At 39.2% G+C, this 16,812-nt stretch overlaps 1 protein-coding gene across 10 annotated transcripts in view; it reads right to left on the reverse strand.

Moving 5' to 3' along the window:
* Window positions 1–274: 274 nt before the first annotated feature.
* TRPS1 (transcriptional repressor GATA binding 1) overlaps window positions 275–16,812 on the reverse strand; it is a 278,321-nt gene continuing 261,783 nt past the window's right edge. For all 10 annotated transcript variants that reach the window (XM_078391606.1, XM_072999270.2, XM_072999269.2 and 7 more), the window contains 2 exons: window positions 11,817–11,939; window positions 275–4,982 (listed from right to left, as the gene is read on the reverse strand). In XM_078391606.1, the coding sequence (XP_078247732.1) occupies window positions 3,921–4,982; window positions 11,817–11,939 (1,185 nt within the window). In that variant the 3' untranslated portion in view covers window positions 275–3,920. The remainder of the gene's footprint in view (window positions 4,983–11,816; window positions 11,940–16,812) is intronic.

The raw sequence follows: 16,812 nt of genomic DNA on the forward strand, positions 1-16,812 counted from the left end.
GGCAAACAACGGCTACGCTATGATGTTAGAACTGGACAAAGGATTCAGTGACAACCTGCCTGTGAGAAATGTACTCCTGTCACAATGCCAAGACCAGCAAACCAGATATAAGATCACTTCTTGTACAGGTTGGCATTTCTCACAGCTTGCTTAAGATGTAAATTGTAGATGCACACAGAAGTGTGTGCATCTACAATTATCCTGAGGTGTGTATAATCCTGGCAAATTACCCTAGGGTGCATATAACCACTTGGCAAGGATTATAGAACAATTGTTGTTTCGCACTGTTGCCTGTATTATCCTGCCAAATAATGGGAACTGCTTTTACCAGTTGTCTGAAAATAACTGAGAAAAGGACAAAGTGATGAAGTAATAATAATTCCTCTTTGCACCTAACAGATGAACGTGGTGATCAGATTACCGATTGGTTGCACCGCTTGCACTGTTGCCTCGTGCACAACAACTTGATCTACAGAAATGTTGTGGTCACTTTCCTTGGTTATCTTAACTATGATCATGCCCTCGTGTGGTACCACACAGAAGTTAGTTCCACTCTGTTCAGTAATTCTATGGCCACTGTATTTAGGACTGCAAGCCTTGGTTATTGTTTTTAGAAGGCTGTGGGGAGTGATTTGACAAAAAGGGAGTTGGTTTCTGGATTTTATTAGGGTGGCTGGATAGCTCCCTGGGTTTGAGCATTAGGGGTCAGAGGCTTGGTTACCCAGCGTGTGTCTTGGTTCCAGACCTCCACCAGAAAGGGATCATAAATAACTTCTGAAAACAGAAAGGTCACCATGTATCAGAAATGACTTGATGGCACACAATTATTATTTTATTATTTATTTGTGGATTTCACTCAGAAATCTTCTAACTTATGTACACTGCCCCATTTTTCAGCACTTTCACAAATTCATTGCTGCCCAGGCTACTTAGTTTTATATTTTCCATGATCATGTTATAAATATTACTCTACCCTCAACGCCCTGTCTTTCTTCCATTCCTACCTGGTCACAAGCATTTAAAATGCTCATTTTCTTGTAGATCAGAGAGAGTGGATGCACCTGAAGCACACTCAATGTCAGTTTTCAATTATGTGAAAATGTGTGATTGGCAGCAGGCTGAGTGGGATCAGAAGAAGGCCCTCGATATACCTTTCTGAACTGCAGGAGGAGAGGGGGCTAGGCTTGAAATACTTTCTTTAAAACATTTAAGAAAATGAAAAGAGGAGAGAAGGAAAGAACAATGGGAATACCAGACAAGACAATTTAAAACTTCATTTGCAGCAACATTCAGGAACCAAATGTACTCCGCACCCTCGACAGGCTAGGACCCTGCAATGAGAAAGTCAGCCTCGGCACAACAAATCAAGAAAACATGAAGCGACGGTGTCATATTGTAAAAATGGAGTGCAACGCTACTACAGAATGCATTTTTTTAAAAAAGCGCCAAAGAGTCAGATGGCACCTCTCGACATAATCTCTGAAATGTTTCATCTGAAACATAGACAAAGCAATAAAAAGAGGATATATGTTTATCATTTTAAGCATAACAATGTGAGTTAAGAGCTTAAGATACAAAAAAAAAGTACTTGGAATGAATAGTGCTACCCTTTTTCTTCCTCCTAAGTAGGCATAAAAATATTTTCATTTCCTTCTTCTTCGTCTTCTTTCCCTTCCCCTCCCCCAAATATCATTAATATTGACAAAGTCCATTCATTTCATGTTACCGGTTACAATTTTAATGCACACACACACGCGCACAAATAAAAGATACCCTACTGCAATAGAAAGTTGCTTCATTACCTTGTTTGCTACATTTGCAAATGTAAACAGAGCGAGGCAGAGCCAGCGCTGAATCTTACGCATGATGGAATATCTTTGTTGCATACGTACACTGTAGAAAATAATTATTCAATATGTCAGGCACCATTATTTGAAATGTAATACATTAATATTTACTAGAAAAATAAGTTCTTTTTCCTATTTGTTCTCCCAACTTCTTAAATGAAATAAGTTAATCTGACAGTGCATCCAGTAGCTTGTAATATCTCTTGTGTATCCCTTCGTAAAAATAATCAAAACTACTGGCTGGGCTGAGATAACACAAATGAACTGAAGTCCATCCTTTGTAGATCCCTGTGGCATCTATGGAGGCTTGTCTAACAGCACCTTGCACTGATGATTGAATATTTAGTTATTTAGCCCTATTTCCCTGAGCAGTTATGCTGAGGAGCTTTCCCTTCATGGAATAATTTTACAAATCTTCTTCCCCCCCTTTAAAGTACTGTATTAAAAAAAATGGCCATGAAGGCAAATGTTAGCAAAAAGCTGGTGTAAACTCTAGTAAAAGAGAGTGACTGCTGTATATAAATAATCAATGGGTTTTGGGAGGAAATCGGTCATGCAGTCTACCCTGAAGCAAAATTTAGAAAGAAGAAATAATGCAAAGCATTATACTATGCATATCAAGTTGATAAAGTAGCTTACATTTAAGAGACAGGTCACTCCAAAACTTCTATTTTGGCCAAAATATGTTACCCAGGGCCTGCTCTCAGTTGGCATTCAACTAACACTAGCAGAATCTACATTTTAGAAAAGCCTTCCCAATTCCTTCAAAGATTTATGAGGCAGACTGGAAAGGAGGTATTTCCAAATATATACTAGCATTTTCTAAGACCCAGGTCCTTTTACTTTCATCTTTCCTGAGAAGATTTTTACCTATGTGTTTTCAACTAAAAGGGGAAGGAATAGCACATTGTGGCCTTCATGATCTGGAATGCTCATAATGATTGCTACTAGATCTATCGGTACCTATTCAACCTACTGTTGCTCTAGATGTTGGGGGAGCAACTTTCTGGGGTTGAAAGAGAAGACTGCCACTACAAACATGCCATGCACTCTAGTTCATATACAAAGAGTAAATTTTTCTTTATGGGCCACAATATCCTGAGACATCCCCCAATTGTTACTACCAAAAACCTACTGCTCAAGTTTCCATAACTGCATGATCCCAACGATTCTACTGGGAAATATGGTGTACACCTTCTTTCCTAATATAAATATACTCCCAGCATTCTGTTTAGGAATACATTTCTACATGGAAACAAGGCATACATGCCCCATGAATCCTGCAATTGCTGGATTTTGGTGTCGGCAGCAGTAATGGAAACGTCAGTGGTGGTGGCAGTGATCTAGGGTCGGGGGGGAGACGAAACAGCTGGAGCGGGCCACATGCAGCTTCAGGTCATGTGTTGCCCACTCCTCCGGTCCTAACTTTGAAAGACTGGAGAGTGCTGTCATAAACTGTAAGGTGCAATGATCAAACAGTAGAGTAGCAACTGGCATCCAGAGTAAACTACAGCCTCCGGATTGTAGAAACAATGATGTTCTAATAAGGCCAAAGTTGAACCCAAATAATAATAACAATAAAAAATACTAGATTTCTGGACATTGTTTATTTAATAAGTCTATTTTGCTATACAGTGTGCATATCTTACTGTACACCTGTTGCAGCATTATACATCTTTGCATTCTAGCCAGCTATGTTTCTTGTACAAAAACAAGAGCATTAGTTGTCTGGGAAAGCTTTTATGTTTTCCAAAGAGGCTTGCTCTAATATAGTGTATTTTTGTATGGTTTTAGGTGGGATGGGTCCCAAGTTGATCACCCCTTACCCTTGCCTCCCCACTTCCCCTATTCCAGCTGCCATCTTTTGCCTCTCTTTTTGGGGGGAACACACTTTTTGTTTATAGGAAGGAAAACGGAGGGAAGAGAAAAGAATGAAGAATTGTATACTGGATAAGGCATGCTTGCTATATGAAGTGCTTAATAAGACATTACAAGCTATTGAATTCCCATCAAGGAAACCTATTTCTGTTTAATTGTGCTAAGTGCTAAGGTTTATTTTATTTTTATTTTATTTTACTCTTTAGATTTGCCATTTGTTTCAGCTTGTGCATTGTTCCTATGTAGGCCCCTCTGGATGTGAGTTGTGAAGTCATACTTGTCCGTGCAAAAATGCTGGCATATACTGCACTGAAACGGTCCACTGTCACCATGGCAGCTCATATGCAAGGCATACATCACTTCATCCAGAAAGACAATGCCACAGTGCACACACTTGGTTGACAGTTCGTCTTGAGTACTTCGGTCAACTTTCTCCGTTTTAACTACATTCAAGGGACCTTCATTTTTTACGTTTGGCGGTGCCTTAGCTTTCTCCTTAGAGGCACCGTTTGCAGTTGGCCCAGGTCTGGAATGCTTTATCGCCAAATCTAGAGGAATGTCATTGTCGGATCCGACCGCTGAAAAATGAGGAGGCAGATTGAAGGTGGGATAAGGCACATAGTTTTGGCAAGGATTTGGAAGGCCAGGCACGTGACTCAAGTAGTGTGGATTCCCAGGAACGGACAGCTTATATTTACTCCAGAATCTCAGCCAGTCAGCTTCACTTTGAAAGTCATTGTGTACAAATGGAAGCCCAAACAGCGGATACTGATACTTTTCAATGGGGCTTCCAGGTGGTGAATAGTTTGGGTGCTTAGCAGGTCTCATGTATTTCTCTATTGGACTCCCTCTCTCCGAGCTTCCTTTTCCTTCTGATATAGAGGAACTATTGCCAGGGTCTCCGGTACTTTCCTGAGGACTTTTTATCTGAATGTGCAAAGGCTGCATCCTTTTATGAATATCCAGAGTTTGGCTGACCAATATTGACTGCGGTGCAGAATGGCTTTTAGTCAATGAACCCTGGGCTTCATATTTACTCAGGCTGGGAAGCTGGATATCTCTCTGATGACCTTCCGTCAAGTGATCCTCTGACCTCCTATCTAGTGGGCTGCCATTGACTTGTTCCTCGCCGTTCCCTCTTTGCTGTTTGTTTAGCTGTTCAGCCTGAAGTGCCTCCGGGTTAAGGCGCTTTCTTGTCCGTCTCCTAATGATCTGCTCACCGTTGTTTTGCTTAATGATGTTTAAAGGCCTGGGAGTCTGTATATAAAACACAATAACATCATAAATGAAAGAGCAATGCCAAGCAAAGCTTCGCAAAACTACTTGTGCAAATCTCTAGTCACAGATGCGAGCCTCGTCATATTGTTTCATAAAAAAATGATTTAAAGGAGTATCTTTTCCCCAAACAAGACACTGCAAGGTTACGTCAAGTACTGAAAACTGCCTAATTAATTTGGAATAATTAACGCACATCATGTGATGCATTTTTGAATTGCTTTTCCTGGTATCAAAGTGCTGGAGTGAAAATTTGTCACCCGTCTAGCTAAATAACTCTATAAATTTGGAGAGTTCCAAGGTTATCTTCAGCACGCACAATACAGCATCACTTCTGCATTGTCAGAGGATACTCAGAACTATGAACCCTAAATCTATTCCTAACTTAGGAAACCTTAAATCATGATTTCCCAGTTTTGATGTCACAATAAATTGATTTAAGAATTTAGTATAAACCACCATCACAGTCTTTATAAAGCTGTGACTTAAGCCAGACATGGGAGGAGAGAAGTTAAGGTATGAAGACACAAAGTATACAGTATTGCAAGGCTCATGAATAATGTTGGATTAGACCAAGATACAATAGGACCCCCTATCTGCAGGAGGCTGGTTCCAAGCTCCCCTGAGATGCTGGAAAACACAGATTATGTTGAACTCCCTCACCACCCTCACCAAATATCTGGAAGTGAAGGCAAGCCCTTGAGACAAAGGAGCGCACGGGAACCCCAGTCCTCTTTCGAATCAAAGCAAACCCGATGGTTCCTCAAAGGGAGGGCTGAGCACGGAGGCTTCCACCCCACCCTAGGGAGGGTTGAGGGCAGCTGACCTGCATGCTGAGCTGCTTGTTAAAGCCAGCTGGCCCTAAATGCTGCCCTGCCCCTCCTTCCTGCCTAGATTGCTTGGCTGATGCTTTCAAGCCCCTGTACTCTTTTTTAAATTATTATTTTAACCTGTGGGTAAACCAGCAGGCGGGAGGAGGAGCTGGAGACGCTGCTCAGGAGAAACCTAACAAGAGGAGAGGCCTTAAGATGCCAGAAACCATGCTATGTATTCTTCACCACATGCTCTCTGGCTCCTTCTGTGGCCAGTTCTGGTAATGGATGTGAAAACAAACATCTGGATTTTTTTTTCTTTTAATGTTTGTAACCATTTCAGATCACAGATCAGTGAATCAGCGGATACTGATCCTGTGGATAAGAGGGTCCTACTGCAGTTACATCTGAATTGCTTTCCTCTTCTCTCTGTATTTCCTTTTTCTATCTCCTTACAGCAAACGTGTTGTTACGGGTGTGGCATACTTCAGATCAGGCTAAATCTTACCAATCCTGACCACTAATTGATGATCAGTGCTTTTAGGACCTGAGATACTGGCCCATGATTCACATTGGGTAGTTTGAAACTAATAACCAGGGAGCTGGTAGACAAACAGTGGCCTAAATCCAACATCCTATTGATGCTGCAAAATAGTAGAACTTTCTTCCCTTCCCCACTGCACCTTGCTCTGGAGGGTTTCCAAGACCTTCTGAGCAGAATTTTGGGACACACTGAGGTGGGGGCTGCAGAGGCAAAACTGAGACTGCTCCCTCCCTCACTTCCGTTGACAGGAACAGTTTTGTCAGTGGATGTCCCCCATGGCATTTGGGCCAAACCTAACCTTACCATCACTTTTGTTGCCTGCTGCTCTCCTTGAAGTTGAATAATTGTGTCCCAGATTGTCACTTGGCTACTCTATTAAAAATCCAAATCAGGATGAATATTCACTGTGATTTAGATATTTAATAAGAAGTGAAAACCTTTACCAGCAATGGCTGAAATATAACCTTCCTGAAGGAGACAAGACCATGGCAGAAAATTTCTGAAGGTTCTGAATGTTTGGTAGGAAAATTCAGGGGCTGCTGTTAGATCCCAAACTTCAGATTTGTAAAATTGAACACTCCAGCTTCTTAGAATTCTCTGGTAGAGAGTTCTGGTATAATTCCGTGAACTATCCAACTAGCAGTCCTGTACATTTTTGTTTGTCTAACAGTACCTCTCTCCCAGGTGTGCAATTTGAGATCATTTTGGAATTACTAATTATTCAGTTTGGAACATGTAAGTCATGAATTCTAATAAAGAAATTATGGACATTTTCCTACACTGATGTGACAATGAATTAAAAAGATAAGAGTTCTTAATAACATGCATACTATGTTGTTCTGAATATGATACCCAGGGATATCTGCTGGTACAATTAAAAATTAAAGAGATACTATAGTATTTCTGAACGTTTCATCCATTATCATGATCTGATGATAAATAATGCAGCAGAATTTGGAAAACTTACTTTTTTTGGACTACAATTCTCAGCATGGGCAAGCCAGTATGAACATGTATGCTGAAGAATGTGGGAAATGGAATTTTAAAAAATATTTTTTTTCCAAAGCAGGTTTAAGTCTGATCAATACCTGGATACAAGATATCTGTGCAATCCTATGTACACCATGTTTTGAATATGCAAGCTCAAAAGCCTGTATATTTTCTATGCAGTGGTGCCTCGCTACACAATGGTAATCCATTCCACTGGAATCGCTGTCTAGCAAAATCATTGTCTAGAGAAAAGCAAATCATCGTCTAGGGAAAATTGGTTTGTGAAGCAGGGACCAAACATTGTCCAGCAAAATTCCCCCATAGGAATCACTGTTTTGCAAATCACTATAGCAATCGCAAAAAGTCAATGTCTAGCGAAAAAACTGTCATGCGGGGTAACTGTCTAGCGAGGCACCGCTGTATTTATAACTGATCCTAATAAAGGTATTGTCTACCTATGGGTTCTCGAATTTGGATTTTATTTTACTCCTCTGGATCAACATAGCCTTATCATTTTTGGATCAGTAACAGTTAGGTGGTTGTATAGCTCAGTGATTTAGGTCTCCAGCTGTGGAGCCAGAGGTTGGGAGTTTGATTCCTCACTGTGCCTCCTTGACAGGGGCTGTACTCAATGATCCATAGGGTCTCAGTTCTGCATGTATAAGAAGATGAAGAAGAAGGCTTAATTTATGTTAGGAAAAACGTTAGAATATAGATGTAATAAAGATAAACACAATCATATTCCTGTAGTTCATGGAATCACAAAGCAATGTAACTTAATGGCTTTATTATGCTATGGTGATGAAGGGATAGGAAGATTTAGAAGGTAATAAATCGTCCAAGGGACATACCTGCTAAATCTCCATTGATCATTTTAAATCCTATGTCAGCTCTAATGGCTTCCAATGTACTCAGTGTGACATAGTAAATACACAGGAATTTTGCACAAAGTTGAGAGAGATTAAAAGATTACCGATATTTTCTGGACATTATGGCTATCCAAGGCAGATTTAGCCCCATCCCAATGTTCTATGTACTGCTCAACTTCCCTCCCAGCCTATTAACTGATTGCTGCTGAGGATTTCATACGGGGGAAGAGGAAAGAAACCAGAGAAATTGTAGCAAAATTCTGGAGGAGGGATGAAATGCTGGTATGTAGCTCTGATTGGGTAGGCTTTAATCTTAGCCAATAAGCAATTGCATGCAAAGCGCAATCTGTTGGATCAGAGTGCATACAGTTTCTAGAGAAGTAAATAGACAATCCTTCTGCAGGTACAGTGGTGCCTCGCTTAACGATTGCTTCGTACAACGAAAATTTCACTTAACGATGGCTTTTTCGGAGCGATCTTGCGCTTCACTTAACCATTTTCCCTATGGGCGATTTTCGCTTAACGATTTCGGGACCATGCTTCGCTTAACGATGACAGTTTTAGGTCTCCTTGTTTTGCTTAACTTTTTTTTACAGCCCCATTTTTGCTAATTTTAAAATATTCTAAAATGTTTAAAAAATGTTTAAAATGCTTGGAATCGTTAGTGCACCTAATAAAACCTTCGTTAACTTAATTTGGCTTTGTTCTGAGTGTTTTTGAATTTTTTGTGAATTTCTTTCCCCCATTGAAATAGGCTTCAATGCATTTCAATGGGTTTCGCTTAACGTTTTTTCCTATGGGGATTTTCGCTTAAGGATGGTAATCCGTTCCAATTGGAAGAGATTATCCGGTTTTCAATGCATCTCTATGGGAAATGGTGTTTCGCTTAATGATGTTTTCACATAGCGATTTTTTTTGGAACCCATTAAAATCATTAAGCGAGGCACCACTGTACATTGATACAGTCTTGGTTTCATCCCTCATGGATTACTGTAATGTAATGCACTCCACATGGGACACGCTTTGGAATAGGTTCAGGACTCATGCTGGTTACAGGAAGAAATGTCAATTTCTGGGCAATTCAAAATGGTGATCTACAAAACCTTGGTTTATCTTCAGATAAGGCCCCTCTTTCAGTCTTCCCACCTTCAGGCACATTTGGTGAGGCCCCCCCCCTTCTCAGCCCCATGGCATGAAAAGCCTTCCTCTTCAGGCGGACTTTTGGCAGCCATATGGGTTGCTGAAGAAGGAGCTTTAAATAAGCCATGCTGCATTCTTACTTTTATGATTTGCTTTTAGACGGCTTTTGAAATGTTTTAATTTAGTGGCTATTTTCATAAAATGAATTATTTTGCAATAATTTAACAATCCATTGTTCTTTAGATTATATGCATTTTAAAATAAATTTTATATGCTAGTTTGGGTCCCTGTGCTACAAAAATGCAGAATATGCATTTAAACAAACAAACAAACAAACAAACAAACAAACAAACAAACAAACAAACAAACAAACAAGCCTTTGTTATAATGGTGGGCATGGATATTTTCCCCTAGCTAAAAAGAAAACAGTTTGAAGCTATTTGAAGGGGTAAGGCAGGAATGTCAATATGCACACTGCAAATTAATGTATACCCTGTTTTTAAAAGCAAGCTCTGTCTGCAGTTGCTACTGTATATACTAATTCACCAACTTATCAAATTTTGGTATGAAAAATCAGAATATCCTTGTTTCATATATAGTTTTAACAAAAATATCCTCCAATTAGATTAGATTAGGCATCCTTCAGTCTTGAGAGACTATGGTAACGTGCTCTGAATAGAGGTCTTGGGACAGCGTCTAGTGTGGCTGAGAAGGCCAATTTGAGAATAACAATCCCTTCCACACTGAAGACAAATACCATCTGTCCCCTGTCCAGCTCCCTGATTTGGCTGATTTCGGGACTGCCTCTTTGCCTCGGCCTTCTGCACAAGGGTCTCTTCAAAATGGAAGAGGCCGGGATGCACCACCTGCCTCCAGGCTGAATGCTCAGATGTCAAGGTTTCCCATCTGTTGAGATCCATTCCTAAGGCCTTCAGATCCCGCTTGCAGATATCCTTGTATCACAGCTGTGGTCTCCCTCTGGGGCGCTTTCCCTGCACTAATTCTCCATATAGGACATCTTTTGGAATCTGTACAGGAGATCTTTTGGAAGCCTCCAATAAAAGAGAAGAAATTAAGTAGCTTCCAAAAATCTGTATTTATGCATATTAGCAGGGCTTTGGCCTTTGACTAGGCAGAGTTAAATTAAACTCATTAATGTCAGTGTGCATCAAATGCTAACTTGCTACTGTGCTCCAACACTGCTGATAAAATGCTGCTAACTTACCTTGTATTAATGAAATAAAAGTTTTTTAAAATTATTACCAATTAATAGGGTTCCAATATACATTTATAAGGCTGTTTTCTGGGAGGTGTTTTTCAACCCCTCTTACAAAAGAAAATTATTCCTGAAGTGATAACATATTCACTATCTATATATAAAACTCCTAACTAACCTAATATTTTCACATAGGACCTTGTAATCTTTCTACAATATCCCTGTTATGGCTCACTTTGGTTATATATCTTAATATGACATATTTGCACCTATATGCCTATCATAGTGCTTTTTCTCCCTCCTCCTTTCTTGGTAAGCTGCAATTTAACACTTCTTGTATGCATTAGTCACTATTTCCCGTTATATCTGAACTGCGAAACCGTGGTTTGGAGAAGCACAATTCATCCACAGGCTACACAATTCCTAGCCACGAATTCCAGTTATAACAGTCAACTCTACTTCTAGGGCTGCGTTTGGCCTTCCAGTATAGATCTCCTTTGCATTTGGAATGGGGAAAAATGGATTAACATAACATTTTAACTAACATTTTACTTTACAGGCTAATAATGTTAATCACAGAACCATTAAGTTGGAAGTGGCCAACAAGGCCATCAAGTCTAATCCTCAGCTCAGTGCAGGAATAACAAATCAAAGGATATCTGCCAGGTGAGTTTCTAAATTTCTCTTGAATGCCTCCAGTGTTCGAGCACTCACCACCTCCCAAGGTAATTGGTTCCTCTGCTGTACTTCTCTAACGGTTAGGAAATTTGTTAATTTAGGAAGTGATATTAATTTAACATCATGAAAGTTTAAATGTCCATGTTAATAAGAAGTTATTTTTCAATTTTTAATGGTTAACTATTTTTTTTAACCTAACATTCGAAGAGATCATGAGTTTTGTCACTCGGCTACAAGAGTCCTCTTTCATTGAAGGAATTCAATTATTATTTTCATGCACTTCTTGATTCAGGGGAAGAAACATTCCCATTTGTTCCTTTAATTTTTACTTCACAATAATTAATGCTTGATTGGTAAGTTCCAATACTAGCTTCTCTTCGTGGTGTGCAAGCATTGTTCATAATGAATCACATCTGACTCCAGAGTGACCACAATGAGAGGGAGAGAGAGAGAGACAGACAGAGAGAGAGAGAGAGAAAGCACAGTTTTAAAATTAACCACAGCTGCCCAACTTCAGCTGAGCTGCCTAAAACCTTTCCTGTCTTAAAACAAGTAAGTTCTTCCTACCGAGTGAAGCTTCTGGTAGAGACCACACGCATTGCATACATATCCTCCATTTGCATTCTTTCTCCAGAGAGAGGTCTTTGTGGTCAGGCAATTGGCACAAAAAACACCCGAGCCTCTACGTCTCTGAAAAAAAGGAGGAAGGGGAAAAAACACACACAAGGTCAAAGGTTAGTCACATGATCTGTGGAGTTAGGACAAATCAACACAGGAGTTTTGTCCTTAGGCTGGCAACAACTGATAGTATAAAACCACACTGCCCATAATGAGGTCAGGTTCAATTGTGCTTAATAGGCACTGCTGATTTTCATTACAATTTACTCTATGGTGATGGATGAGGTGTGGAATATGCCACTGCTTCTCTCCTTCCTTGGACTGTAGTAGCAGTTTTAGCTTTTTGAACTTTAGAGTCTATGCCTTTTAATGATGAGGTTATGAATATTTCAATATTCTGTTTTGACACACTGCGATGCACACTCCTAGTGGAAATTGCTATCATTTTGTTTAAAAAGTGTTATGTTTAACAACCCAAACTATTATAACAACAAGAGCAACAATGACGATACATTTTTCTAATTATTCCCTATTTGCATATGACCTTACTCTTTACAAGTGTGTCTAGACTTCATTAACGACACATACACCACAGCATTACAAACTATCTTAATGTTAAAATCCACGTAGTCTACTGTCTGCTTCCCACAGTGTGCTGACAACAACAAATCTCAATTTCGACAGCAAAAAATGACTTTGCTAACAGTACAATTTTTGAACTAAAGATGAAACTGGGCAACTCAGCCGTGTCACTGGAAAGAGTTTACTTGAGCAGGTTTAGTCAAGTAAAGTCATAGCTCTTCCAAACGGAAAATGAACATTAAATGGGCTGCTGTTTGAGCTCTACAGCTTTTATTAATAATCCATCCATCTTCAACCAGTGGGCACCGTGGACGAGAAAAGCTTGTTAAATTCCCTCCGTGGCATAATGATATTATTAAACTTTTTGTTCCGGTAAGAACACCACAAAACAAAACAAAAAAACCATTTAGTATTTGTGGGCATAACTGCTAACAACAATGACATGGCTGTCTTGTTCTGCCGTTTCTCCCTTCTCTCCAACCCAGAGGGGGAAGAACCCAAACTATTTCATCGTTCTTCTTTTTATATATAAACTTTTAATAAAAGTTCTCCATCATGCACAAGTGTGGAAGGAGAACTGTTTCAGTAAAAGATTAAACTGATTTTGTTCTAAATTAAAAAATTACTAGCCCTGTAAATCAAAATTTCAAGGTTTTGTCAAATTTAAGTAATTTATTTAACTTTATACAGTAGAGAAGGGGGGTACTGGTGCCAAGAAAATACAATGGTTATAATTGTACTCTGATACATTTCAAATGGAAAGCTTTTTGCAGACATGATTTTGGCTTGGAGTGTGGAACACTTTCTTGGCATTGAAAGGGCATTTGATTCATCGGGTGTTTCACAATGTATCACTAAATACATTGGTGATCAGCCAGTTCCCTATAGGGTAATTTTTCCATCCAGATGCAAGTGCTATCAGAGGCCCTCGTCAGCTAAACTAATTATGATCTTGCCTTTGCTGATGCCTGCTCACTCTAACGTTCGACATCTCCCATTAATCATCAATACGAGGAAAATGAATGAAACATAGAGAAAGGAGGGCTGGTAACCTACACGGCCATAAAACTCTAAAATGAGTGCAATAATTTAACAAGATTGGGGAAATGTTTTTCAGTGAGCACCAAAGTCAGACTAACAATTGCCCTTTTAAGCCACGAACACCGTTTCATTAACGTAACAGGTTGTATTACTTTTAGTAAATGTAATAAAATCAAGAATGTCAATGGAATAAACTCCAGCTCCCACTGTCACAACACCATTAAATAAGAATCATAATTACGCCTTACTAAATCTCAGTACAACAGGCCTTATTTGTACATAGCACCCTTCTGAAACTCAGGATCTTTTATTATATTTGTTCATAATTTACTCATTAGAAAGACATACATCCTAGAAAATGTAACAGAAAACAAATATATAAGATTAATATATTTTGCTCTCATGTAGCCTGATTTTATACAGCTCAGTTTCAGTGAATGAGTTTATATCTATTCCTTTTTAACCTTTTGAAAGAGTATAACTGATTTCCAAAAACATTCTTTGGAGATCAATAAACTTTTAATTAAATAGGCTCATTGTTGACCATGCAGAGTTAGATTAAATGGAAACTATTTTGCATGCCCGCCATTTGGATTTGATTGAAGAACATCTCTACCTCATTCCAAATTTTCTTGGAGATGAATACTTGCAGTGGCATGTTGAACAGGGCGTAGTCCTTGCACGAGACTTTCCATACTTCCATGGAACATACAGCAGTTTATTTGCATTTTTTTTTTTTTGGCCAAGGATGTATTTTGAACGACTGGTTGCTGATCTACAGTTATGGTTTTAGTACCGTACCATATATTAACAGCTCCAACGAATGTGAATTTCCATGAAAATCACATACCAGCTTATATAGCCGTGCTCTGCTTAGCCTCAATGGGTTATAGATCAAGAATGAAGTTGTTAAAATAAGGGTTGAGAGATGGCTGTTGCCTGCATCCTAATCAGCCCTCTGAATTCCCTCAGATGGACGTGCCCCCTGCTCGCTTACAAAGCCAAGTATGCTTATATACTGCGCCATAGTGGTTAAAGCACTCTCTGGGTAGTTTACAATGTAATTATACAGACTACTACTGTCCCCCTCAGCAAGCTGGGTATTCAATTTGACAACCTTGGAAAGATGAAAGACTGAGTCAACCTCAAGCTAGCTACCTAAGCCCTTCAGGATTGAACTCAGATCAAAAGTAGAGTTCTGGCTGCAGTACTGCAGTTGAACCACTGTGCCACAAAGCTCACTATACCATTGTTTTATGTTTCCCTAGCTTCTGTATGGGCATTTGCCAAGCTGAAAAAAACCAAAATACCTTTCCTAAAACATTATTGACAGCAAGAGTTTCAAGTTAACATGTATGCAGAGTATTGCCCCACTCGTTCACCTTTGGCTACAGCCACCAGAAGCCTCTAAGACTTAGAAACTGAATTTAGCCGTTGGGAACAACAATTTAAATAAATAAATAAAATATAAAAATGATCAATTTAGCCAGAATTTGGAACAGAAATTAGAACCATAGTAGTAATACAAAACACATACTAGAAGGCAAGGTAAGCACAAATACTCCTTCAAATACGAGTAATGCCTCAATGCATTCATGCTGCACAGCAGTGACTAGATTGCCATATTAAACTGGACAGGACAGACTGACATAATATAAGGGGCTTCATCAAGTTAGCTGAGAAGTTAAATTTAGTGTATTTGCTCAATCTAAAAAACCTTAACACAAGGTTATTCCTCCTAAACATCATTAGTAAATCACAATTTGACTCAATAAGCTGTCACCCTAAGAAGTCTATAATATGATTCTCCCAAGGAACACTTTCAGTGGTTCTTAACCTTTGTTACTCAGGTGTTTTTGAACTGCAACACCCAGAAACCCCAGCCAGCAGAGCTGATGGTGAAGGCTTCTGGGAGTTGCAGTCCAAAAACATCTGAGTAACAAAGGTTAAGAACCAGTGTGTTAGATCAGTGGTTCTTAACCTTTGTTACTCGGATGCTTTTGAACTGCAACTCCCAGAAACCCCAGTCAGGACAGCTGGTGGTGAAGGCTTCTGGGAGTTGCAGTCCAAAACTCCTGAGTAACCCAAGGTTAAGAACCACTGTGTTAGATGATCATAACAAAGTCTCCTTACTGCAGTTCTGAAAATGTCTTTCACAAGCAGTCATTGATCAGAAGGGGATCTAGATTTCCATCAATGCCACTTGTTACTAATTGGACTTATCCATGTAAATTTCCCGTACGTGCTTGGGAAGATAAGCCCAAAGGGTCCATAATTGAAACTATGTTACTGCTAAGTCAATCTTTAATTATGTGGATCCTTATAGCCAGTACAGTATAATAATATTGCCTGAAGGGACCACTACAGTTAAGGGTCTGTCAGTATTTCCATTTTAGTGCCTAGATTGGGTGTTTAATATATTGGTTGTCTCAAATCACATTGGGCTGAAATTTGGCACACAAATTGTTCAGCACAGATGTGAGGATTTTTTTTAAAAAAAAACTTTATTTAAATCAGTTCAGCTGTTTATAATTTGGAGGAAGGCCAAACATGAAAAATTTCTCAGGTTTGTGGATAATTCCCCTCCTTCCCCTGCAGAAATGTTGAACCACAGCAGTTCGGTTTCCAGGGAAATGTCAAATGTATCTAACAGGAAAGCTTCCTGATACATTAATTTAAGGGGAAAAAAAAGCTTTTAGAAAGGATTAAAAGAAAAGGCCATGTTCTACAAACCATACCTTCCAAAAGTTTTCTATGAATGAGAATCACACGGAAACCTTGAAATCGTTTAGCAGTCCTTCATCTTAGGAAAATGATTTCCTTGAAGCAATTATGGCAATGATATTGATGATGTCAATAATGGCAACAATGAGAGTTAACAATTACTGTATACTGAGCTGTAATTTTACACCTCACAAACATATACAACAACGAAGATGTAAACATAGCAGAACAAAAAAGTGATATAGCGATAAGGGTAACTGTCCATAGGCCCTACTTAGCTAGGTATCAATCCCAGCACTGGTCCATAGGGTGGCTACATTTTATTGAGGTGTGTGTGGGGGGGAGAGAGACAGGCTTTTTCTATAGAAGAGAGTGTAGCTTGTATAAAAAGGTACATCTCCTAAACTTCCATCTTCTGCACAGCAACTCAATGTTCTGCAGTTCTGCTTGCATTTTTTTAGGTCTTCTACTGGCTTGACATGCATTCAAATTCTAAATCTATAATCTACCCTGACACTAAAAAAACTATATAACCTTTATTTCCATTGTTCAAATTCCCTTCTAAGGGTTCCTATAATGGTTGTTGTGGGTTTTTTGG

This window comes from Pogona vitticeps, chromosome 4 (genome assembly GCF_051106095.1).
Source record: "Pogona vitticeps strain Pit_001003342236 chromosome 4, PviZW2.1, whole genome shotgun sequence".
NCBI classification, from domain to species: domain Eukaryota; kingdom Metazoa; phylum Chordata; class Lepidosauria; order Squamata; family Agamidae; genus Pogona; species Pogona vitticeps.